This window comes from Loxodonta africana, chromosome 11 (genome assembly GCF_030014295.1).
Source record: "Loxodonta africana isolate mLoxAfr1 chromosome 11, mLoxAfr1.hap2, whole genome shotgun sequence".
Taxonomy (NCBI): Eukaryota; Metazoa; Chordata; class Mammalia; order Proboscidea; family Elephantidae; genus Loxodonta; species Loxodonta africana.
In genome coordinates, this window is record NC_087352.1 from 5,234,005 (window position 1) to 5,257,203 (window position 23,199).

The following is a 23,199-nucleotide window of genomic DNA, read 5'->3' on the forward strand; positions in this document are numbered from 1 at the left end:
AAAAATAGAAAAATAAAACTTTTTAAATCCCTATGAAAATACCAGGTGGCTTAAAAAAAAAAAAAAATACTGTGGTCCAAACAGGCTCCAGCAGAAAATCCAGCATCTTCGCCTTCTCCTCCGCTCCTCTCCACTCCCCATAGCGTGGGCTGCGTCTTCTGTTGATTTTATCGCTACATCTGTACATCACATTCAACTTTGCTCTCTCCATCCTATCGTATAAACTTTTCGAAAATTAATTTTATTCATGAATTTATTTTTGATTAGGTAGCGCATGTCTATGGTACCAAAATTCACAAGGTTTTTAGCCGGGGGGAATATGGAGGGGGTCCCTTTTTTCTTTCTCTGTGGTCTGTCTGTCCAACCCGGAGGCTTCCAGGTAGGATGCGGTAAAGCCCCTGCCCAGCCAAGTACTCCCCCGACCCGGGCCAAGCTGACCTGACCGCAGCGGGGACAACACCCCTGCCCCCTCCCTGCGGTGAGCGCGGCCGGCTTTGCGCGCACTGCGCAGACTCCCCGCTGCAGTGGGCGGAGCTCTGTAGGCTCCGCCCCCTCTCCTCCAGCCTGGGCTCAGCCGGTCGGGGCAGAAGCTGGGGCTCCGTCGCGGTAGCAGCTGCCGCCTGTCGAGTAAGACCGAGGCCCCTCTGGGGTCGGGGGGTACTGGCATCGGGCTGGGTGCTGGCGGGGTGGCCCCGATGGTCACGGGCTCCCGGTCTGAACTGTCTGGTGGGTACCTGGGAATGTGGATAGAAGAGCCACCTGAAAAATGCCACTTGGGCAGTCCCGGCACAAAGATTTGGGGCTCCACGGACCCCATCCAGAGCTGCCTTTTGGGGAATGTCTAGATGAGAGCTCAGAAGAGGGCTAAGGGAAGGCGCTAATAGGGGGCAAGGTGGACTGGGGAGGGGGGCAGACCAGGCGCTGCACAGTGATGTGAAGAAAGCCTCAAGAGATTAGACTTTGAAGGATTTCAAAAGATCTGCTGACCAAAGACCAGCTTCCTCCTTTTAGGGTGGCGGGCGTGTTGCCAGGGCCCCTTGTGATCACGGGTGAGGAGACCCAGTGCACCCTCTGAGTCCCAAGACTGATCCTCCCCCTATGTATCTTCCAAAAGGCTGGAACACCCCACCCAGCCCCAGCTTTTGTCCCCTGCAGTTTGGAGACCCTGACACACCCACCTTCCCGCCTCAGCTCTGTAGATCCCCCAGCTGCCCGGCATGATGAAGCCTAAGCTCATGTACCAGGAGGTAGGCAGATGGGGGCTGTGGGGAGGGGCTGAGCACAGTGGAGGTTTGGGGGACTTCCCCCGAATGGACCTGTCAACCCCCTGCCACCTCACAATCTCCCACGCCATGTTCCCCCAGCTGAAGGTGCCTGCTGAGGAGCCTGCGAACGAGCTGCCAATGAATGAGATTGAAGCGTGGAAAGCTGCAGAGAAGGTAGGAGTCTCTGCCACCCACTGTCTGTCTCAGCAGGGGCTGGGCCACCCTCTAGGGTTGGCTGATAACCTTCCCCTCCCCACAGAAAGCCCGCTGGGTCCTGCTGGTCCTCATCCTGGCGGTTGTGGGCTTCGGTGCCTTGATGACTCAGCTGTTTCTATGGGAATACGGCGACTTGCATCTCTTCGGGCCCAACCAGCGCCCAGCTCCCTGCTACGACCCCTGCGAGTGAGTGGGAGGAGGCCCAGATGGTGGGGGGAGGGGTCCGCCCTCACCAGGGACGCTCAGACACGCACTGAGCAGGGCCTGCACTCAGCCACACCCAGTGATGGTGACAGAGAACGTCACAGAGTCCACAGTGCAAGCTCACAGGTTCTTCCTCCGTGGCCACCCTCCACAAATGTGTTCCCATGGCAGCCCCAGTAGCATATTCCACTGACATCTGTGGAGAGGCAGATACACACAGACAACCACACACACAATCTTCCACTCACATCTATGGACAGACAGATACACACAGATACCCACACACACGATCTTCCATCCACGTCTGTGGACAGATCTGTACACACAGACAGCCACACACACAATCTTCCACTCACATCTATGTACAGACAGATACACACAGACAGCTACACACACAGTCTTCCATCCACATCTGTGGCCAGACACGTACACACAAACAGCCACACACACAGTCTTCCGTCCACATCTGTGGACAGACACGTACACATAGACAACCACACACACAGTCTCCCATCCACATCTGTGGACAGACACGTACACACAGACAACCACACACACAGTCTCCCATCCACATCTGTGGACAGACACGTACACACAGACAACCACACCCATAGTCGTCCACCCACATCTGTGGACAGACACGTACACACAGACAACCACACCCATAGTCGTCCACCTACATCTGTGGACAGACATGTACACACAGACAGCCACACACACAATCTTCCACTCACATCTATGGACAGACACGTACACACAGATACCCACACACACGATCTTCCATCCACGTCTGTGGACAGATGCGTACACACAGACAGCCACACACACAATCTTCCACTCACATCTGTGGACAGACAGATACACACAGATACCCACACAGGCGATCTTCCATCCACGTCTGTGGACAGATGCATACACACAGACAGCCACACACACAATCTTCCACCCACATCTGTGGACAGACCTGTACACACAGACAACCACACACACAATGTTCCACTCACATCTATGTACAGACAGATACACACAGACAACTACACACACAGTCTTCCACCCACATCTGTGGACAGACACGTCCACACAGACAGCCACATGCAGTCGTCCGCCCACGTCTGTGGACAGACATGTCCACACAGACAGCCACACGCGCAGTCGTCTGCCCACGTCTGTGGACAGACACGTCCACACAGACAGCCACACGCGTAGTCGTCCGCCCACGTCTGTGGACAGACACGTCCACACACACCAGTTGCCATCAGCCGACTCCCGCTCTGACACCCCATGAGTGTCAGTAGAAATGCCCCACAGGGTTTCCAATAGCTGATCTTTTGGAAGTAGATCACCAGGCCTTTCTTCTGAGGCTTCTCTGGGTGGACTCGAACCTCCAACTGAGCCGAGCATGTTAACCGTTTACACCACCTGGGAACTCCAGTACACACCTAGAGGAAAAAAGTCTTTACCTAGACACATACAAATAGTCTTTCCTCCACGTCTGTTGACATACGGGGCATCTTCCATCCACATCCATGAACACACACCAAGGACCTTCTGCCCACATCTGCGGACAGGCAGGCACAGACGTCACAGCCACAGTCTCCCATCTGTGTCTGTGGACGCACACATGTCTTTCACGGAGCATCCTGAGTACAGCCACACATGTGCACTCCCATCCTCGTCTTCCATCCACAGCCATGGCAGACCTCTGCCCCTATGGCTGGCGTGCACCTCCATCCTCGTCTTCCATCCACAGCCATGGCAGACCTCTGCCCCTATGGCTGACGTGCACTCCCATCCCTGTCTTCCAGAGCAGTGCTGGTGGAGAGCATTCCCGAGGGCCTTGACTTCCCCAACACCTCTGTGGGCAACCCCTCCACCACCCAGGCCTGGCTGGGCCTGCTTGCCGGTGCCCACAGCAGCCTGGACATCGCCTCCTTCTACTGGACCCTCACCAACAATGATACCCACACCCAGGAGCCCTCTGCCCAGCAGGTACTTGGCTGCCTGGGCCCTGACAGGCACAGGGGCAGGGCTGGGGGATATGCACCCGGCAGCCCAGGAGACAAGCAGGCCTCGCTCACACAGCTGATTGGACACAGGTGTCTGGAAGCAGCTGTCTTCACACGGCCCTCTGGCCCCAGGGCATTTATCACGGTCATCTGGAAGCCTCAGGATGGCGGCAGGGTGCGGGTTTGGTTACGAGGGATTAGGTTGGCAGATGTTGCCCACCCACACGCAGCCCTGATCCCCTTCCACAGAGAAATGGGAGAGCAGAGCCACTAACAGCCCAGTGTGAAGCCAGGCCACCATTTCCCAGCTGTGTGAGTTCATGTCACCTGTTGGGCTTCCCTTTCTTTATCTGTAAAACGGGGCAAGTCTCTGGCATCTGCCCTTTAGGGCCCTGATGAGGATGAAATGGGCTCATCTGTGCAATTTTTAGAGCCCTGGTGGCATAGAGGTCAAGCACTTGGCTGGTAACCAAGAGGTTGGCAGTTAAAATCCACCAGCCACTCGTTGGAAACCTTATGGGGCAGTTCTCCTCTGTTCTGTAGGGTTGCTATGAGTCCGAATCAACTCAACGGCAACAAATTTGGTTGTTTTTTTGTTTTTTTTTGGTTTTGGTGCAATTTTTAACCCATTTCCCTAGCACAGGGTCAGTCAATTACAAGGGCTTGCTATTGTTACATCCTTGTTTCAGTTCCTCACACAGAATTAAAAAAACAAAATAATGCATCAGGCTTTGAAAAGGAATAGCTTAGGTGGAAAACTCCTTCCATCGTAAAGCACAATGATTTTCCTTCTTCCTTTTTCCCTCCCTCTGCTGCCTCTTTCTGTGAGCAGTGGGTTTACAGCTTACTAGCATCGCAGGGCTCTTTGAGCATTGTCTGAAAATGTAATTCCTAAAGTTCAGAACAGCATGGGCTCCCACAACGGACAGAGTTAGACGGTCTGGGTTCAAACCCTGCTCCACCACCGAGCTCTTGGTGTCTCAGTTTTCTCACCTGCACCGCCAGGACTGTAGTCAGGCCTGCCTCAGGGCTGTGTGAAAATTCATTGAGTTCAGGCCTGAGGGCCTTAGAACAGGCCTGACACAAAGTAGTGTCAGGGAACTGTTGGTTGTTACTATTGGCGTGGTCATGCCTCACCCCATGCTTTCCTGGACCCCCAGCCTGAGCTTTGCCCCCAGCATCCTGCAAAGCATGCTGGATCTTGGGAAGGTCCCCAGGAGGTGGAGGAGTGGCAGGGAGGCTCTGGGGGTTGTGGGGAGAGGGTTCAGAGGAGCCGGTATTTAAAACAGAGAAGGTATTTGGGATCTTAACTTGTAAAGCCGTCCCTAGGTGTTCTGGCTCAGTGTCAAATAGGCTCACCTCTAATCAAATCTTGAAGCCCAACTTCAGAGTAACACTGTGGGGAGGCCGTGTGGGACTGGGGCACGAGCTGGCCGAGCCCCATTGAAGCTCTCCTCTACCCCAGGGCGAGGAGGTCCTGCGGCAGCTGCAGACCCTGGCACCCCAAGGCGTGAAGGTCCGCATAGCCGTAAGCAAGCCCAATGGACCCCAGCCACAGGCTGACCTACAGACTCTGCTACAGAGTGGTGAGCTGGGGGCAGCCAGGACGGCAGGGCCTGGACAGGCCACATCTACCCCTGACACAACCACCCACTGCCCCTGTCCGTCACAGGTGCCCAGGTTCGCATGGTGGACATGCAGAAGCTGACCCATGGCGTCCTGCACACCAAGTTCTGGGTGGTGGACCAGACCCACTTCTACCTTGGCAGTGCCAACATGGACTGGCGCTCCCTGACCCAGGTCTGCTTGAGTTCTGCCCACTGGCCCTTCTAGGCCACTGCCTGCTTCCCAGGGCACCCAGCTTCCCACTGTTCCCTCCTTATCTCAGAGTCCTGTCTACCCAGTCTCTGCAATGGCTTTCTTCCTGCCTCCTGCCACACCCCTAAATATCTCTGAATCCAGCCCACTACTGCCCTCCCCTGCTCACAGGAGACTGGGTGTCCCTCCAATCCCTGATGGCAGCTGCTGGCCCCTCCACAGGGCACTCAAGACCCTGTCCACGCATTTGACCTTCATTATTCATCCCCTGGTGCTTGTTCCAAGTCCAGCCCTGTCCTGGGAGATGCTGGGAACATGGTGGTAACAGATGGATCTCTTGAAACTCCCAGTCCAATGGGAGAGACAGGCCTGTCACCACACATGACATCTCAGAGTGGTCAGGGCCAGGACAGGAGAGGCGCAGGAGGAGGGGTTGGGACCAGGATGGGGGAGACATAGAAGGGTGGGCGAGGATGGGGAGGCATGGGCAGGGGCCTTGCGGCTGAGATACCAGGGCACAGGCAGGTGGGTCAGGACCAGGACAGGGAAACATAGAAGGCTATGGAAGCTAAGAAGAGGCATCTGACCCAACCTGGGGTATCAGGGAGGGGTTTCCCAGAGGACGTGATAACTGATCTGATACCTGAAGGATCAGTGGGAATTAGCATGAGACCGGGAAGAAGGAAGAGTTTAATCAGTGATGTGAAAGAGGACATTAATTCACTTATTCGACAAATATTTCCCACGCCTCTAATCTCACCAACTTTGTGGGGAGATGCTGAAGATACAGCTGTGACTGAGACATCCCTGGTGCCTGTCCTCCCTTCCAGTGGGGAGACAGGTTTGCCACCAGAGGGACAAGGGAACCCCAGGGACTGTGAGCGCCCAGAGGATAGCTGGCACAGTCTGGCTGAGTCCTAAGTATGAGTTGGAGCTGGCTCAATAAAGGGTAGCAAGGAGAAGCAACAGCATATACCCTTTCAGGAACCCAGGAACTTTTGGAATAACTGCTTTTCAAAAACTTGACTCCAGATTTTAGTCTGTCTTGAGTCAGTCAAGTTCATGTCCATCCCAGGACTTTTCCTTCTAAGAGGGAGTGTCTTAGTTATCTGCTGTTGCAATAACAGAAATACAAGTGGACGGCTTTAACAAACAGAACTTTATTTTCTCACAGTTTAGGAAGGCTAGAAGTCCAAGTTTAGGGTGCTAGCTCTAGGGGAAGTCTTTCTCTATCTGTTGGCTCTGGAGGAAGGTTCTTGTCTCTTCTGCGCTTCTGCTTCTGGGGGATCTTCATGTGGCTTGGCATCTCTCTTCCCCCATCTCTGCTGCTTTCCCTTGCTTGTTTAATCTCCTCTATATCTCCGAAGAGATTAACTCAAGACGCACCCTGCACTAATCCTGCCTCATTAACATAAAGTCAACCCATTCCCAAAAGGGATTATAATCTCAGGCGTAGAGGTTAGGATTTATGACACATATTTTTGGGGGGACACAATTCAATCCATAACATTCCACCCTTTGGCCCACCATATGCATGTCATTGTCACCTGCAAAACACATTCACCCCATCACATCATCCCCAAAGTCTTAAATCCACTCCAAGTCCAAAATCTCATCTTCTGAATCATCTAAATCAATTATGGATGAGACTTCAGGCATATTCCAGCCAGGGGCAAAATTTCTCTTCATCTGTGAACCTGTGAAATCTAGACTACAGGTTATCTGTTTCCCAAGTACAATGGTGGAATAGGCACAATGTAGACATTTCCATTACAGATGGGAAAAATTTGAGGGAAAGAAGGGATAACAGGCACCCAGCAAGTCCAAAACAAAGCAGAACAATTTACAATAGCTCTCAAGGCTTGAAAATAATCCTTTGTTCTTTGGAACCATGTGTAGCAAGGGGTCCCACCCTCCAGAATCTAGGTGGTGGCCATGCTGTCTGAATTCTGGGTGGAGGCCCCTTGGCTCTGGGCTTTAGCTTCATCTTTAGGCCCACTGGGACAGCACCTCTGCTCTGTTGGCTTTGGTTGGCCCCATTCTCCTAGTCCATCTGAGTGGCAACCCCACCCTGTCAGTCCTGGCAGGCCCTATTCTTCTGTCCCTTGAGTGTGGTAGCCCCACCCCCTCAGTTTTGGGCAGCGGTCCCATCCCCCTCGCACACTTAACAGCAGCTCCACACCCTGGAACCGAGTTAGTGAAGATCCAACTCTTTGAAACCTCGGAGACTCTGGCTCCACTCTTTGAGATCCAGGAGACAGTGGCCCCACCCTTTGAAAATGAGAAGGCCCTGCTTCCAGTGCTGCTTCCAACAGTTCTGATCTTCGAGCTGCTCCAGGGATGGTCCTTGGTCCTTTTCTTTTCTTGGAGAACAACAGATGTAGCTCCTTTGACCTGTTTCCTGACTGTAGAATTCCAGGAGTCAGACAGCATTCTTTCCCTTCTTTCTTTCACTGTCCCCTTTCAGTCTAAGCTGATGGGTTTTCTGCCATTGTAGTTGGTTAGATCCATCAGCCACAGGCTTAATCACTTTAACAAAATATTGTGTAACCACATCCTTGGTGAATATTCCAGGACACATGTCCTTAGTTTGCACAACAGAATTTTCCATATTTTTTAATTATTTTTTCATTTTGCACAGTTTATTTTTAAGTTCATCCCGTTCCTCTCACATTTTACTATAAGCAGCAAGGAGAAACCGTGCAGCCCCTTTAAGATCTTGCTTAGAAATATCCTCAGCCAGATATCCAGGTTCATCACTTACAAGTTCTACCTTCCTCCAAACATTTGAAAATAATTCAGACAAGTTATTTGCCACTGCCTGAAAAGCATCACCCTTCCTCCATTGTCCAGTCACACACTGATCATTTTCTTTTAAAGTCTCACCAGAAGCACATTTAACATCCACATTTCTAGCAACATTCTGTTGCCCCATATATATTCTCCAAGACAACAGAGACTTTCTTTATGGCTCTCCTCACTTCCTTCAGAGCTCTCACGAGAATTGCCTTTGACATCCATAAGTCTACCAACAGTCTCTTGAAGGCAATCTAGGCTTTTATTATTAGGCACCTTAAAACTCTTCCATCCTGTACCCATTACCCAATTCCAAACTCCTTCCACGTTTCAAATATCTGTTACAGCAGCACCCCACTCCCAGTACCAAATTCTGTCTCAGTTCTCTAGTGCTGCTGTAACAGAAATACCACAAGTGGATGGCCTTAACAAACAGAAATTTATTTTGTCATGGTTTAGGAGGCTAGAAGTTCAAATTCAGGGTGCTGACTCCAGGAGGAGGCTTTCTCTCTGTGTCACCTCTGGAGGAAGGTCCTTGTCTCCTCTGAGCTGCTTCCCTTGGGCAGTCTTCACCTAGCTTGTCATCTCTCCTCCCCTATCTCTGCTTTTTTACTTTGCTTTTTCAAAAGAGATTAACTCAACCTACACTAATCCTGCCTCATTAAATAATGAAGACAACTCATTCCCAAATGAGATAACCACAGGCATAGAAGTTAGGATTTACAACACATGTTTTTTTTGGGGGGGGACACAACTCAATCCATAATGGGGGGAAACTGAGGGCCAGAGAGAGGGGGAGGAAGACAGAGGGGCAGAGAAGAGGGGAGACCGAGGGCCAGAGAGAGGGGGCCAGACCAAGGCTATAATATTGGACAGCACAGATGCAGAAAATTTCTATCACTGCATAAAATTCTATTGGGTAGTGCTGGCTGTTGCTCGCAGCAAATGTTGATCACTCTAGACAAGGAACTACTGTTTTTAGCTATTGGTATTTTCACTGTTGGTGTGGGCAGCCTGGGTACCCATCAGTCCTCAGAGCTCTGGACCTAGCTCTGCATGGAAGGTTGATAGAACAACTAAAAACCCAGATAGAGGAGAGAGGGGTGTGGACTGAGTCACAGTGGGGTGTGGAGACGGAGGGGCTGGGGGTGTCTCTGACATCTGTGGGCACCAGGCCACTACACCTGATCTCAGCACTGCCCTCCACAGGTCAAGGAGCTGGGCGTGGTCATGTACAACTGCAGCTGCCTAGCTCGTGACCTGACCAAGATCTTCGAGGCCTACTGGTTCCTGGGCCAGGCGGGCAGCTCCATCCCGTCACCCTGGCCCCGGGCCTATGACACCCGCTACAATCAAGAGACACCAATGGAGATCTGCCTCAACGGAACCCCTGCTCTGGCCTATCTGGCAGTGAGTCTGGGGAGGGGGGCCCTGCCACACCCTGGCCACACCCCATGACTCACGGCTTTCATCTTTCCCTGCCCAATGGCTGGTGGGGAGGGCATGTCTTGACCATTGGCCGTCACCCCGTCACTGTGTTTGGTCGAGGCCTGGGCAATGCCTCAACCTCCCTAGGCCTTAGTTTTGACTAGAAAATGGGTCTATCCTGATATTCACAATCTCTTAGGGCGAATGGGTGAGGTCCACTTGGGTTCATGTGCATCAAGCCATTGGTTTAGCCTTGTGCTGCCCAGTATCGCCACATGTGACTCTTTAAATTTAACCCAAATGACTACAATTAATTCAGTTCCTGTGTTGCAGTAGCCACATTTCAGGTACTTCATAGCTACAAGTGACTAGAGGCTTACCGTGTCGGACAGCGCAGGTGTAGAACATTTCCAAACTGTAAAAAGTTCTACTGGGTAGCGCCAGCTGTTGCTCATGGCAGATATTGAGCACTCTAGACGAGGAACTACTGTTTCTGGCTGTGGATATTTTCACTGTTGAGGTGGGCAGCCTGGGTACCCCTTGGTCCCCAGAGCTCTGGATCTTGCCCAGTGTGGAAGGTTGATAGAATAATTAAAATCCCAGATAGAGAAGAGTTTGAGTTCTGGCCCTGCCACATTGCAGCTGTTAACACAGGACAGGTAGACTTGTGTTGTTTAGGGGAACTCCATGAAATGTCAACCATCTTCCCCACCTAACTTCAAACAATGACAATAATAATAAAAACAACCAAAAAAAAAAAAAAAACCAGTTGCCATTGAGTCGACTAACTCATGGCAACCCCATGTGTGTCAGAGTGGAACTGTGCTCATACGGTTTTCAGTGTCTGATTTTTCAGAAGTAGATCACCTGGCCTTTTTTCTGAGGCACCTCTGGGTAGACTTGAACCTCCAACCTTTTGGTTAGCCACTGACTGCGTTAAGGACAAACAGCACTTACTAAATGCCCCATCACATGAAAATACCTGCTTTGGCCGGGACATGCCTGTCTGCTATTTCTGCTATCTTTGCAATAATAATAACTATAATATATGATGTTACTATCATTAATAATTGTAATAATATCTGGCTCTTATTGAATACTTACTGCATGCATATACTTTGCTGGGTGATCTGCTCATTTAATCCTCATCACAACCCTGGAAGGTAGGTGCTATTTTTGTCCCGTTTACACATAAGGAAACTGAGGTACAGAGGAACAAAGTGACTTGCCCAAAATCCTCCAGCTAAGAAGTGGCAGAGATGGGGGCAGTACTTGAGGAACCCTTGCCTACCCAGTTTCTTCCTAACCTCTCCCACGTACCCCAAAGTCATGCTCCCTCCCCAGGGCAGGAATGAGGGAGGAGGTGTAGAGAAGAGAGGCCAGAAATTATCTGATGGAGTTCCCTAAAAGTAGAAATGTGAGGAATGGGAATGTCTAGTTATTTATTGCTTCACAACAAATCACTCTGAAACTTAATGGCTTAAAACAAAAATTATTTGCTCACAATTCTGTGGGTCAACAGCTTGGGCTAGGTTCAGCTGGGAGGTTCTTCAGCTGCCACTTGGGTCATTCCTGTGATTCTAGTCATCTGGCCACAACAGGTATTCTCATGTAATGGGACATTTAGCGAATGTTTGTTGTTTTTCTTCTTATTGTTGTTGTTCTGAAGTTGGGTGGGGAACATGGCTTATCCAGGCTCGGCTGGTCTGAGAGGGCCTCGCTCACACGTCTGGTATTGGTGCTGGCTGTTAGCTGAGGCACACGTCTCCAGCAGGCTAGCCCTGGCTGCTTCAGGTGGCAGCTGTGTGCCCAGAAGGCTGACTCCAATACACAAGTATTTTTCAGGCCTCTGCTTATATCACATTTGCTGATGACTCACTGGCCAGAGCAAGTTCCACAGCCAGGCCCAGAGTCATTGTGGAAGGCCCAGCACAAAGGCGTGGACACAGGGAAGCATGCATGATTCATTGAAAGCCTTTACTGTAAGAATCTCGAGACTCACAGGGAATTAGGGTTCCCTACGACCACTTCCTTTTTCAGAGTTTCAGTTTCCTCATCTGAAAAGTGGGTCTGGTAGCAACGCTTATCACCCCACAGGCTGTCATGAGGATTGAGGGATCTGGGCCCAGCTGGGCACCTGAGGCATTCCCACTGGGGGCGGGCTGTGAGCCAGTCAGGGAAAGAAAGTCATAAGAACAGAGGTTCTCAAACTCGACTATGCACCAGAATCACCTGCAGGGCTTATTAAAACCTGAGATTCTGATTCAGTACAAGGTGTGCAGTGAGGCCCAAGAATTTGTGTTTCTAATAAGTTCCCAGGTGAGGCTGATGCTGCTGGACCAGGGATGAAGGCTGGTGCTGCTGGACCAGGAGCCGTATGTCGAGAACCCCCTGGTTAGAGCATAGGTTCTGGAACCAGACAGCCTGAGTTCAAATCCTGGCTCCATGTACCAGCTTGTGACCTTAGGCAAGTCACTTACCCTGTGTGAGCTTTAGTTTTCTCATCTGTGAGACGGACAAGGCAATTATCCCTCCCCTTCATGGAGCCTGAGGACTCTGAGCTCCACAGGACCCAGCTTGAAGTGAGCTGTCCAAACACGGGGTCCGCTGTGACAGTGTCCTTGGCAGGGCATCTGTTGTGACTGTTCCTCACCCCCAGAGTGCACCCCCACCACTGTGTCCAAGTGGTCGCACCCCAGACCTGAAGGCTCTGCTCAACGTGGTGGACAGCGCCCGCAGTTTCATCTACGTTGCAGTCATGAACTACCTGCCCACCATGGAGTTCTCTCATCCACGCAGGTGCCACTAGGCGCATGGACAGGGCTCAGGACGGGGAGGAGACAGGACAAGGAGTGATGAGGCTCAGAAAGCCGGAAGGGGGGCCGGGGAATGGGGATGGACAGGGTGACCACTGGAAGACGCAGAAGAGACCTGGGGGCTTGAGACGGGAATGGGGTGGGATTACTAAGAGATAGGGGTGACATTTCGGGGGGTCAGAGGAGAGGATGAGAATACTGGAGATAAGGGCAAAGGTGAAGGACTGGAGGCGTGAGGTGGGGGTGGAGGGTTTTAGGAGGTGCCAAGCAGGAAGCGTGGGCTGGAAACAGGGTGTGGGCTTGGTGTTTGGGGCACAGGGATGGGCTGAGAGTCTTACGATTTGAGGCAGCAGGGTTGGGGGTTTCTGATCAGCAATATGAAGGAGGGGCTGAGGGCCAGAGACGGGGGATAGTAGGGCTTGGGAAGCCGAAGAATGTTTTCTGGGGGCAGTGGACAAGACAATGGTCACATTGGGAGCCGGGTGGCAGAAATGGGGTGTATAGAATGTGGGGTTTAAGGAGGCAGATACTGGGAGCCAGAGATGGAGGGCTCGGGGGCTCTCAGAAGCTGAGCAGGGTCCAGGTTTGGCCCTGAGGCTGAAGGTGAGGCTATGGACAAAAGTGCCCTTCACATCCGCCACCTCAGGTTCTGGCCAGCTGTTGACGACGGGCTGCGGCGGGCCGCCTATGAACGGGGCGTCAAGGTGCGCCTGCTGGTCAGCTGCTGGGGCCACTCGGAGCTGTCCATGCGGGCCTTCCTGCTCTCCCTGGCTGCTCTGCGTGACAACCACACCCACTTGGACATCCAGGTGGTAAGCGCCTGCCCCAGACTCACCCCTCAGTCCCAGTGTAGGCAGTGCTGGGACATGGCCCTCACGGAGCTCCTGGGTCACCTGACAAGGACGACCAGAGACCAGAGTAAGCCGTGTCGTCATGGGGAGATTATGGGGCAGAGGAGTCGGGCTGAGACCGGAAGTGCAGACAGAGGGGTTCGGGCCAGGCCAGGACAGGGGAGACAGAGGCTGAGGGGGTCGGGGCCTGGACGGAGGGGCCCAAAGGAAGCACCTTTCCCAGCCTGAGACTTTCTTGAGAAGGGGACATCTGGGGGGTGAATAGTAGCCATTCCAGAGGGAAGAGGGTGGCATATGAGGCGACTCAGTCCTCCCTTTCAGTGAGTGTTTACTGAGTTGCCACCCCACTAGGCCGTCTTCTGCCCAGAGGATTCTGCGGAAAAAGCTGAGTCCCCGTTCTCACAGACTTCATTCCATACCCCACGCCACACCTGGGGCTTCTCTCAACCCACCCAGCGTCTCATGCTCTTCCCCATTCTCCCTCCCCACTCAGAAACTCTTTGTGGTTCCTGCGGACGAGACCCAGGCCCGGATCCCATATGCCCGTGTCAGCCATAACAAGTACATGGTAACTGAACGTGCTGCCTACATCGGTGAGTAGCCCGAGGACCGCCGAAGGGGCGGAGGGGACAGGGAGAGCTCTGGACACCAGGGCCCGGCGACCCCCACGGGGCTCTGACTCTTTGCCCCCCGTCCCATAGGAACCTCCAACTGGTCCGGCAGCTACTTCACAGAGACAGCAGGCACCTCACTGCTGGTGACCCAGAATGGGCGGGGCGGCTTGCGGAGCCAGCTGGAGGCCGTGTTTGTGCGGGACTGGGACTCCCCTTACAGCCATGAACTTGACGCCTCGGCTGACAGCGTGGGCAACGCCTGCCGCCTGCTCTGAGGCCCAGGCCTGTGGACCCAAGTGTCCTGGGTCCAGGCCCCTGTCCCCATGCTCCTGCTTCTCTGTGCCCTGTTGTGGCCCCTGCAGGCTCCCCGCTGCTCTCCCACCTCTACCTCCACCCCTACTGGCCCGACACTGTGGCCGTGGGACCCAGCAGAGCTGGGGGAGGGATCAACCCCCAAAGAAGTGGGGATGCATGCTGGGCCCAGCCCCCTGGCCCACCCCCTTTCCAGGGCAAGAAGGGTCCGAGATTATAATACTAAGTAAATAACTTGTCTGTACAGCCTGGGCCTGAGCAGTGGTGACATAGCGTCTTGGGGCCCAGGGGAAAGCTGGCATGGGCCTCTGTGGGGACAGCTTAGTGCGCTCTGAACCCTCAGGTGTGATCTGTGTGGCCTGACGTGCTGAACCCTCAACATGTGGCCCGTGTGGACTGGTGTGTACTGAGCACACTGTGGTGACCTGCTGGCCTAGCATGTGCTGGGCGGTCAGCATAGGACCCGTGCAGACTGGCATGTGCTGAGCCCTCAGCGTGTGACCAGTGTGGGTTGGCATGTGCTGAGTCCGTAGCATGTGATCTGTGTAGACTGGTGTATGCTGAGTCCTCAGCATTTGATCTGAGTAGGCTCAATACCTGCCAGCCCACTGAGATCAAATGCCGAGGGCTCAGCATGTGACTGGTGTGGCTGAGCACTCAACATGTGGCCTGTGTGGACTGGCATGTGCTGATCCCTCAGTGTGTGGCCTTGTGGACTGGAGTGTGCTGACTACAGTATGTGGACCGGTGTGTGCTGAGCACTCAGCATGTGGCCTGTGTGGATCACCGTGTGCTGACCATTCATTGCATGGCCTGTGGGGACTGGAGTGTGCTAAGTACAGTGTGTAACTGGCATGTGCTGAGCACTCATCTTGTGACCTGTGTGGAATGGAGTGTGCTGAGCACAGCATGTGACTAGCGTGTGCTGAACACTCAGCATGTAACCTTCGTGGGCTGGTGCGTCCTGAGTACTCAGTCTGTGGCATGTGTGGACTGGAGTATGCTGAGCACTCAGCATGTGGCCTGTGTGGACTGGAGTGTGCTGAGTACAGCATGTGACTGGCGTGTACTGAGCACTCAGCATGTGAGCTGTGTGCATCAGTGTGTGCTGAGCACTTAGTGTGTGATCTGTGTGGACCACTGTGTGTTGAGCCCTCGGCATGTGGCCTGTGTGGACTGGAGTGTGATGAGTACAGTGTGTGCCTGGCATGTGCTGAGCACTTGGCATGTGACCTGTGTGGACTGGAATGTGCTGAGTACGGCATGTGACTGGCATGTGCTGAGCACTCAGCATGTGACTTGTATGGACCAGCATGTCCTAAGCACTCAGTGTGTGGCCTGTGTGGACTGGAGTGTGCTGAGCACTCAGCATGTGGCCTGTGTGGACTGGAGTGTGCTGAGCGCAGCATGTGACTGGTATGTGCTGAGCACTCATCATGTGACCTGTGTGGACCAGCGTGTCCTGGGCACTCAGTGTGTGGCCTGTGTGGACTGGTGTGTGCTGACCCCTTAGTGTGCAGCGCACACAAGCCCACAGTGTATTGACCCACATGGCCTAGCATGGACTGAGCCCTGGTCAAGCAGCCAGCGTGGGTTAGCGTGTGCTGCACACTCAGCATGTTCCCAGCCATATCCCAAGGGTGGGATAGCATGTGCTGAACATTGGCATGTGCACCAAGCATGCAAGTGAACTTACACTTCACATGTCCAAGCATGAATGAGTGCATACCAAGCTCGTAGCACATAGCGAGGACAGTGTAACTGACAGCGAGCCCTCAGCATTAGGCAACCTTGGATTAGTACATGCTAAACACTTAGAATGCTCTGAAGGTAGATCTCACATGCTAGGCACTGAACAAGCTTAGGGGATGGGTTAGTGTGCGCTGAGCACAGCCCTTCCCTTCAGTTCCACTGATGACAGCCGCCTGGAATCCCATGCCAGGGCCAGGCCAGGCCCGGGGCAGTGAGGACAGGTGTGAGGCAGGATGCTGAACAGTTCTTTATTGAAATAGGCAGAGACAGCAGGATGGGAGCCTGCTCGGGGCCAGCAGGGGGCGGCCCCCTTCCCGCCTCCCTCTGGCCGAGGGGCCACAGGCCTGACCCCAAGGCCCTCCAGTGTTTGCGGGTACGTGCAGGCATGTGCCATGGGCAAGAGGAATAGGGAGTTTCTGGATAACTATCTTTCTGGAAGAATAATTTGCGGGTTCTGGGGGTGGCTCTGAGGAGCAGTTTGGGTCAAGAGAGGATGCCACTCCAGTCAAGGCCACTCCAGCAATGGGCAGGGGTGGGGCACCCTCAGTGGTGCCCGCCAACATGCTGCAGAAAGCTGGTGGCCCGGGTGTGGTGGGGCAGCAGGCCCTGAGCCTGTGGCCCCCTGACACCCTCCAGGCTCCAGTCTGGATCACTCAGCCATTCCCCAGGACAGCTGCTGGGGTCAAAGAGCTCAGGGTCTGCCCTCTGGGGAGAAGAAGAGAGGGCCATCAGCCAAGAAGCCTTTAGCCCCGAGTACCACCGGCCTGCCCTTCATGCATGCCCTCCTGTTCCAGTGGACACTTGGTCACATCCTGAGGGTGATCTCACATGTTTTGAACCCTCATCACCTCCTCCTGGGGTTAAACGGGTATGTGCTGAGACCTTAATGTGTCCTGAGCTTTGTCATATCCTCAGTGTGTTAATGTGTGCTGAGCCTTATTCCCCAATGTGGGTTAATGTGTGCTGAGCCTTATCACATCCTGAACGTGGCTAGTGTGTGCTGAGCCATATATCCTGAATGTGGTGCGTGCTGAGCCTTATCACATCCTGAATGTGGGTTAGTGCGTGTTGAACCCTCAGCCAGCGGCACACAGTGCAATACAGATGGCAGGTAAGGCCTGGTTAACTGTGCCCCCCTCCTGGAGCCCTGGGGGAGGCCCTGGTCCCAGAACCACCTGCCACCTGCCCACCACCTGGCATACCTCAGCGTTCATGGCCAGGTCTTTGATGTCGGGCCCATCCCCGCCCCGCTGCGGGATGGTAGGCGGCTCAGCGGAGGCCCCTCGACGCTCTCCCTCCTCCCAGCCGCTGCCCCGGCAGGGCCCCTCATCTTCCGGCGAGGCCTGGCTCAGCCGGATGAGGTTGCTGAAGTTGGAGTCGGACTTGGAGCCTGTGGGCGGCTTGCGGGCCTTGTGGCGGCCTGCTAGGGAGCTGCCGTAAAAGGCCAGGATAGGCTCAGGGCCAGAGTCAGGCACCCGGCGGCCAGGGCCAGCTGCCTTGAGTGGGGCCAGCATGTCAGGGACCACATCCACATGGGTCTCACCCCACAGGCCCCGCCCCGCCTCCTGCAGACTCAGGTCGTCCAGCTGGTCGATGGCCCTTTGCATGCCTGGTGCCTTCTCACGGAAGAAGGGCCCGCTGCCTGCCGCACTGCCCAGGCCCACGGCCTCCTCCTCCTCAGCCAGCCGGTAGTAGGGTGGCCCGTCATCCATGGCAGATACAGCCTTGCCCTCCACCTGCAAGGAGAGACGGTAGCCGCGTAGCGAGAGCTGGTAGTAACGTGTGGACTCGTGGGCGCTGCGCAGCTGCTGCATAGACACGAAGGGGTGGCGCAGGGCCGCGCTGGGGCTGATACGCTCATGAGACTCCCATGTCAGCATGCGCTTGATCAGCTCCACCATGCTCTTGAGGTCAGCGTGCTCAGCCAGTGCCTCACGGTCTGGGAAGGTCAGCCGCCCGGCCGCCCCACTGCCGTTCACTGTCTCGATCTGGTCCAGTGACTTCAGCATGTACTTGCGACGTTCCAGCGGGCGCACCTGACAGGGCACAAGGGGCACGGGGTAGAGGCCACATCCACTCCTGCTGTGGGACCCGATGTAACTCCTGCCCTCCAGGCTGTCCCCTGGGCTGGCCCAGGGCTCTCTTGCCATCATGGGGCCCACATACAACTCCTGACTTTCAGTCTTTTCCCGGAGCTCTCTTGTTGTTATAAGTCCACACACCTGCACCCTGACTTCCAGTTCTTCCCGTGACTTTACTTGGAGCTCTCTTGCTGCTGGGAGGCCCACACGTCTCTAGTCTAATCCAGATCTCTCCTCCTACTGCAGGAAGTAGGAGAACCTGGCCATCCTTCAGTCCTCCTGTTGTCTGACCCACAGCTCTCATGGACCAAGTTCCACACCTCACCCCTGGCCAGTCCTCCCCAGAGCCGTGTCCAAGCCCCTACCAGCAGTTAGCAAAGGGGCTGCCTGAAACCCCTAGTCCTGTCTGGAGTCAAATCCAGATCCCTTTTTGCTACAGCTCCCACATCTGACACCAGGCCTCCAGGCCTGGGCCTGTAGTCAAAACCAGACCCTTCTTGCTACCTTAGAGTGTGATAACCCCCAGCCATGGAGCTGTCAGAAGAGCTGCCGTAAACTGTCAGTCCCACCTTTGATCTCACCCAGATCCCTCTTGCTGTGACAGCTCCCACCACTGGCTCCAAACTTCCAGTCCTCCCTGCTGTCTGACCCAGACTCCTTGCTGCACAGATTTGATGACAGCAGCCAGGAAGGTAGCTGAGAGGCTTCCCTCAACTTCCAGTCCCACCTGGAGTCTCATTTAGATCCCTCTTTCTGTTGCAACTCTCACACTTAACCCCAGACCTCACGTTTTCTCTGTGGTATAACCCAGAACCCTCTTGCTATGACCCACACGTCCACCTTCTCACAGCAGCCCCTCTACCTCCAACCCCTACATTTCAGTCCCTGAAATCTTACTCAGATCTGTCTTGCTGCAGCAGCCCCTAGAGCTGACCTTCAAACTATCAGTCCCACCTTTGGTCTCGCCCAGATCTCTCTTGCTGTGACAACTCCCATGGCTGACCTCCAAGCTTCTGGTCCTCCACGAAGGTCTAATCTAGATTTTTCTTATGAGGCACCCCCATGCTGACTGCCCTCACCTGCCTGCCCCCCTACCTTGGTCTCTGCCAGGTAGTCAGCCGAGGACTTGAGCTGCCAGGGGTTGGTGGCATCAGGGTGGGGGTTGCGCTTGAAGAAGTGGTGGGCCTTGCGGGCAGCATGCAGCAGGTGGGGCTTGGGCAGGCCCTGGGTCTCACAGATGTAGCGCACCTGGTCGTACTCATTGTTGCCCGGGTAGAGGGGCCAGCCAAGATGCAGCTCAGCCATGACACAGCCCAGGGACCACACATCCACTTTCTCACAGAAGGGCAGCCCCAGTAGGATCTCAGGGGCCCGGTAGAAGCGAGACTGGATGTACGGCTCCTTCACATAGCGCACCTCGCTGAAAATGCTGGCCGAGCCGAAGTCGATCACCTGTGTGTAGGTGGGCAGGCAGGCAAGTTGGCACCGGTGAGTGGCAGTGGCAGTGCATCACAGCCTGCTCTGGCTTCTCTCACCAGTGTCTGTCTGCATCTGTCACTTGCTTTGTCTGTCTGCATCCATGAGTCTGTATCTCCTGCTTATGTCTCTCTGTCTGTCTTTCCCTTTGTCTCTGGTTTGTGTGTCAGGCTCAGTGTCTGACTCCATCTCTGTGTCTCTCCATCAGAACTTATGCCTGTGAGGATGAGGACCCCTCTCTCCCTCACCCCACACCCTGTCTATCAGCAAATCTTGTTGGCTTCACCTTCTAAACAGATCCGGAATCTGTCCACTCCTTATCCCACCCACAGCTCCCTGGTCCTGTCCACCATGGTCTCCTGCCTACACTAATGTAGGAGCCTCCTCCCTGGCCTCTCTGTCCATTCCACATGCACAGCTGGAGAGATCCTGTGAGCACCCATGTCACAGCACGTTCTTGCCTGCTCAGAACCCTGCTGTGGCTTTTACCACCTCCTGTGATAAAAGCCAAAGTCCTCACTGTGGTCCTCAAGTCTCCAACAATCTGCCCTACCCCTCATCTCCTCCCACTTGCCCCCTCGCTCACCCTGCCCTAACCAACATGAGCCTTCTCACTATTCTTTGAACAAGCAAGCACATTTCCACCTCAGGGCCTTTGCACTGGCTGTTCCCTCTGTCTGGAATGCTCTTCCCCAGATATCCACATGGCTCCCTCCATACCTCCTTTAGGTCTTCACTCAAATGTCACCTTGTCAATGAGGCCCCCCTTGACCATCCTCTCAAAAACTGCACCCTCAACTTCCCATCCCGTGTTCTATTCCTCTGAAACCCCAGTGCCACAGTGGTTAGGAGCTACGGCTGCTAACCAAAAGGCCGGCAGATTGGCAGTTCGAATCCACCAGCCGCTCTTTGGAAGTTCTTTGGGGCAGTTCTACTCTGTCCTATAGGTTTGCTATGAATCAGAATCGAACAGTCCCTGGTGCACAGCAGGGACGCAATAGGAGTGACTGACTGAGTGAATGGGCTTACATACCTGTGGTTCTATTTCTTTGTCTCTTGTTTGTATCTCTTTCTCTCCTTCTTTCTTTACAACTGCCTCTACGTAGCTTGTTGATGTCTCTCATCTCTCAGTGTCTCTCTCTGATTCCGTTTCTGTACCCACCCACTAGAAAGGCTGTGTGTCCCCAAAGCCCAGGTCCTCTCCTGTCTTCATCTTCAAGCACTGGTAACAGCCACCACAGGCCCCTGGCACATGACAGGTGATGATGAACACCTGTTGAGCTAGCACGGAACGGCTGAAAGCCTTTGTCTCTCCCACACCTCTGGGTGGAACTGTCTGCCATTCCTGCTCCGAATCTCCGCGACTCTCTCTCCGTACCTGCCTCAGCTGCCTCTCTGAGTTTCTCTGCTTTTCATTCAGCTATCCCTCAATGTCCATTTGCAGAAGGCAGCATCACGAGATCGTTTTTAATCTGGACTCTGAAGCCAGACTGCCGGGGCTTGAACCCCTGAGGGGCTGAACCACCCTGGGCGCTCAGTCAACGTTCATTCATTCATTCCACAAACACGGTAGTGGTGCCAACAATGGCTAAGTGCTGTGGATCTGTCTTGTCTCCTACTGTGTTTGTGGGAGTCTCCCCGTCCTGGGGTCTCTGTCTTTCCGTCTCTCGGGCAGAATGATCTGGTCTGTCCTGTCTCTGTCTCTGTGTTTCTGACATTCATTCAGCACTAACTGTGTCCCCGCACTGTACTGGGAGAGATACTGAGGACGTGGCAGTGCTTCGGATGGCCTCAGGCCTGCCCTCATGGTGCTCCTAGTTCATACCAACCACCAGAGACAGAGCCATCAGCAGAGGGGTCGGGCAGGGACGGGGGAGGCGTGGGCAGGGTATGAGGTCAGGACTGGGAAAAGGGAACCCGGGGGCTGGTGGCTGGCCAGCACAGGTGTTCAGTAAATGTTGAACAAAGCTGTCCGTGATGGGCAGTGTCACTGCCACCCTCCCAGTTGTTCGGGACGACAGCCTTTCAGTCCCCCTTGAGCCCTCTCTTCCTCTCTCACACTTCATATGTGATCCTTCAGCAAATCCTGTTGTCTCCATCTCCAAAATCTACCCAGAATCCAGCCCGCTTTCCTCCTCCCACTCCTCTCTCTGGTCCTGTCCACCCTCATCTCCCGCCTGGACTAGTTCTGTCACCTCCTCACTGGTCCCACACCCCGCCCCCCACACAGCCAGAGGGACCTGGGAACAGCCAAAGGACATCACCTCCCTCCTCTGCTCAACGTTCTCCTGCAGCTCCATCTCCCACAGGGTAAAGCCAAAGTACCCCCAGAACCCACAGGCCCTGTATGATCCAGCCCCCTCACCTCCCTGATATCCTTTCCCCGACTCCCCTCATTCACTATGCTTCGGCCACACTAGCCTCCTCACTCTTCCTCAGATACAGACACCAGGCACACTCCTACCTCAGGGGCTTCGCACTGGCTGTTCCTGCCGCCTGAGGGCTCTTCCCCCAGATGTCTGCATGGCTACCTCCCTCCAGGACTTCCCTCAAAGGCCACCTTCTCAGTGAGGCCTCCCTGACCATCGTGTCCCAAGTCCCACACACCACTACCCTCTCCCCATGCCTCCTGCTTCCCTCCTTTATCCTTCCTCCTCACTCACACGCAACAGTTTCCTCGTTTCTCTTGGGAACGCTATCTCCCCCACGAGAATGTCAGCCCCACAAGCCAGGACTAGGCCAAAGGAGCTGAGATAAGAAGGGAACAAGGACAGAGGAGACCTCAGGGCTGGGACAGGGAACAGGGGTGACCTCAGGTCTGGGATGGGGAGATAGGATTTTGGAGCCGGGATATGGGAGAGGCATCACGGACAGGGTTGGCGAGACCTCCGTGCCAGGAGTGAGGACAAGGGAGGCCCCAATGCCAAGAGATGACTCCAGGGCCTCAGAAAGCTGGGAGAAGACAAGAAGGAGGGACGTGACTGCCCTGGGCAGCGCCACTCACCTTGACCCTGAAGGGGCAGCGGGTCTGGTCCACCAGCATGATGTTCTCAGGCTTGAGGTCAGCGTGGATGATGGCCAGCTCCTTGAGCCGGGCCAGGGCTCTGAGCACCTGCAGGGTGACCGTACGGATGTGGCGGGCAGGGAGGGGTGCGAAGTTGTTCTCCTTCTGGAACTCAAAGAGGTTTTGCTCCAGCAGCTCGAAGACCAAGTAAAACTTGAGGGCGTCGTGGAAGAACTCGAGGAAGCGGATGATGTGGGCCTCCTCGGGGTCCAGGCCTCGCATGCAGCGGAGCAACTTCAGCTCGTTCTTGATGATGCGGTTGCGGTAGGCGTCGTTCTTGAGGATCTTGATGGCCACCATCTCGCCCGTGCTCCGCCGCCAGCCCTTGGCCACCTCCCCGAAGGTGCCCTTGCCGAGCACCTCGATGATGTCGTAACAGTCGGTCTCTGACTGGATGGTGGCCATGGTGCCCCCCGTGCCAGCCCCTGCCCTGCCGCCACCCCACCCCCACAGGCTGTGCCGCCAAGGCCTCCCGCCCCGCCGCCGGCCCCGGGGCCCCC

The 23,199-nt window shown here is 54.5% G+C and overlaps 2 protein-coding genes across 3 annotated transcripts; one reads left to right on the forward strand and one right to left on the reverse strand.

Moving 5' to 3' along the window:
- The first annotated feature begins 510 nt into the window (after nucleotides 1–510).
- On the forward strand, nucleotides 511–14,572 carry PLD3 (phospholipase D family member 3). 2 transcript variants are annotated; one of them, XM_064293664.1, is made up of 12 exons: nucleotides 511–627; nucleotides 1,156–1,247; nucleotides 1,365–1,439; nucleotides 1,525–1,667; nucleotides 3,491–3,674; nucleotides 5,157–5,277; nucleotides 5,364–5,491; nucleotides 9,515–9,715; nucleotides 12,393–12,532; nucleotides 13,196–13,361; nucleotides 13,894–13,993; nucleotides 14,102–14,572. In XM_064293664.1, exons 2-12 carry the CDS (start codon nucleotides 1,218–1,220, stop codon nucleotides 14,287–14,289), a joined length of 1,476 nt encoding a protein of 491 aa, XP_064149734.1. In that variant the 5' UTR covers nucleotides 511–627; nucleotides 1,156–1,217; the 3' UTR covers nucleotides 14,290–14,572. The 2 variants fall into 2 exon arrangements, with proteins under 2 accessions (XP_064149734.1, XP_064149733.1); XM_064293663.1 differs by having other exon boundaries at nucleotides 515–627; nucleotides 1,115–1,247.
- HIPK4 (homeodomain interacting protein kinase 4) lies at nucleotides 14,569–23,104 on the reverse strand. Its single transcript, XM_064293662.1, has 4 exons — nucleotides 22,640–23,104; nucleotides 19,255–19,611; nucleotides 17,281–18,114; nucleotides 14,569–16,783 (listed from the first exon to the last, which is right to left on the reverse strand). The coding sequence occupies exons 1-4, from the start codon at nucleotides 23,102–23,104 to the stop codon at nucleotides 16,622–16,624; spliced, it is 1,818 nt and encodes a 605-aa protein (XP_064149732.1). The 3' UTR covers nucleotides 14,569–16,621.
- Nucleotides 23,105–23,199: the final 95 nt, after the last annotated feature.

Coding starts and splice junctions, on each gene's coding strand:
- PLD3 (XM_064293664.1), top strand. CDS start 1,218: ATGATGAAGCCTAAGCTCATGTACCAGGAG. Junction 1,248..1,364: donor CTAAGCTCATGTACCAGGAG/GTAGGCAGATGG, acceptor ATGTTCCCCCAG/CTGAAGGTGCCTGCTGAGGA. Junction 1,440..1,524: donor CGTGGAAAGCTGCAGAGAAG/GTAGGAGTCTCT, acceptor CCCTCCCCACAG/AAAGCCCGCTGGGTCCTGCT.
- HIPK4 (XM_064293662.1), bottom strand. CDS start 23,104: ATGGCCACCATCCAGTCAGAGACCGACTGTTACGACATCATCGAGGTG. Junction 18,115..19,254: donor ACTACCTGGCAGAGACCAAG/GTAGGGGGGCAG, acceptor GTGCCCTGTCAG/GTGCGCCCGCTGGAACGTCG. Junction 16,784..17,280: donor ACCTGGCCATGAACGCTGAG/GTATGCCAGGTG, acceptor TCTTCTCCCCAG/AGGGCAGACCCTGAGCTCTT.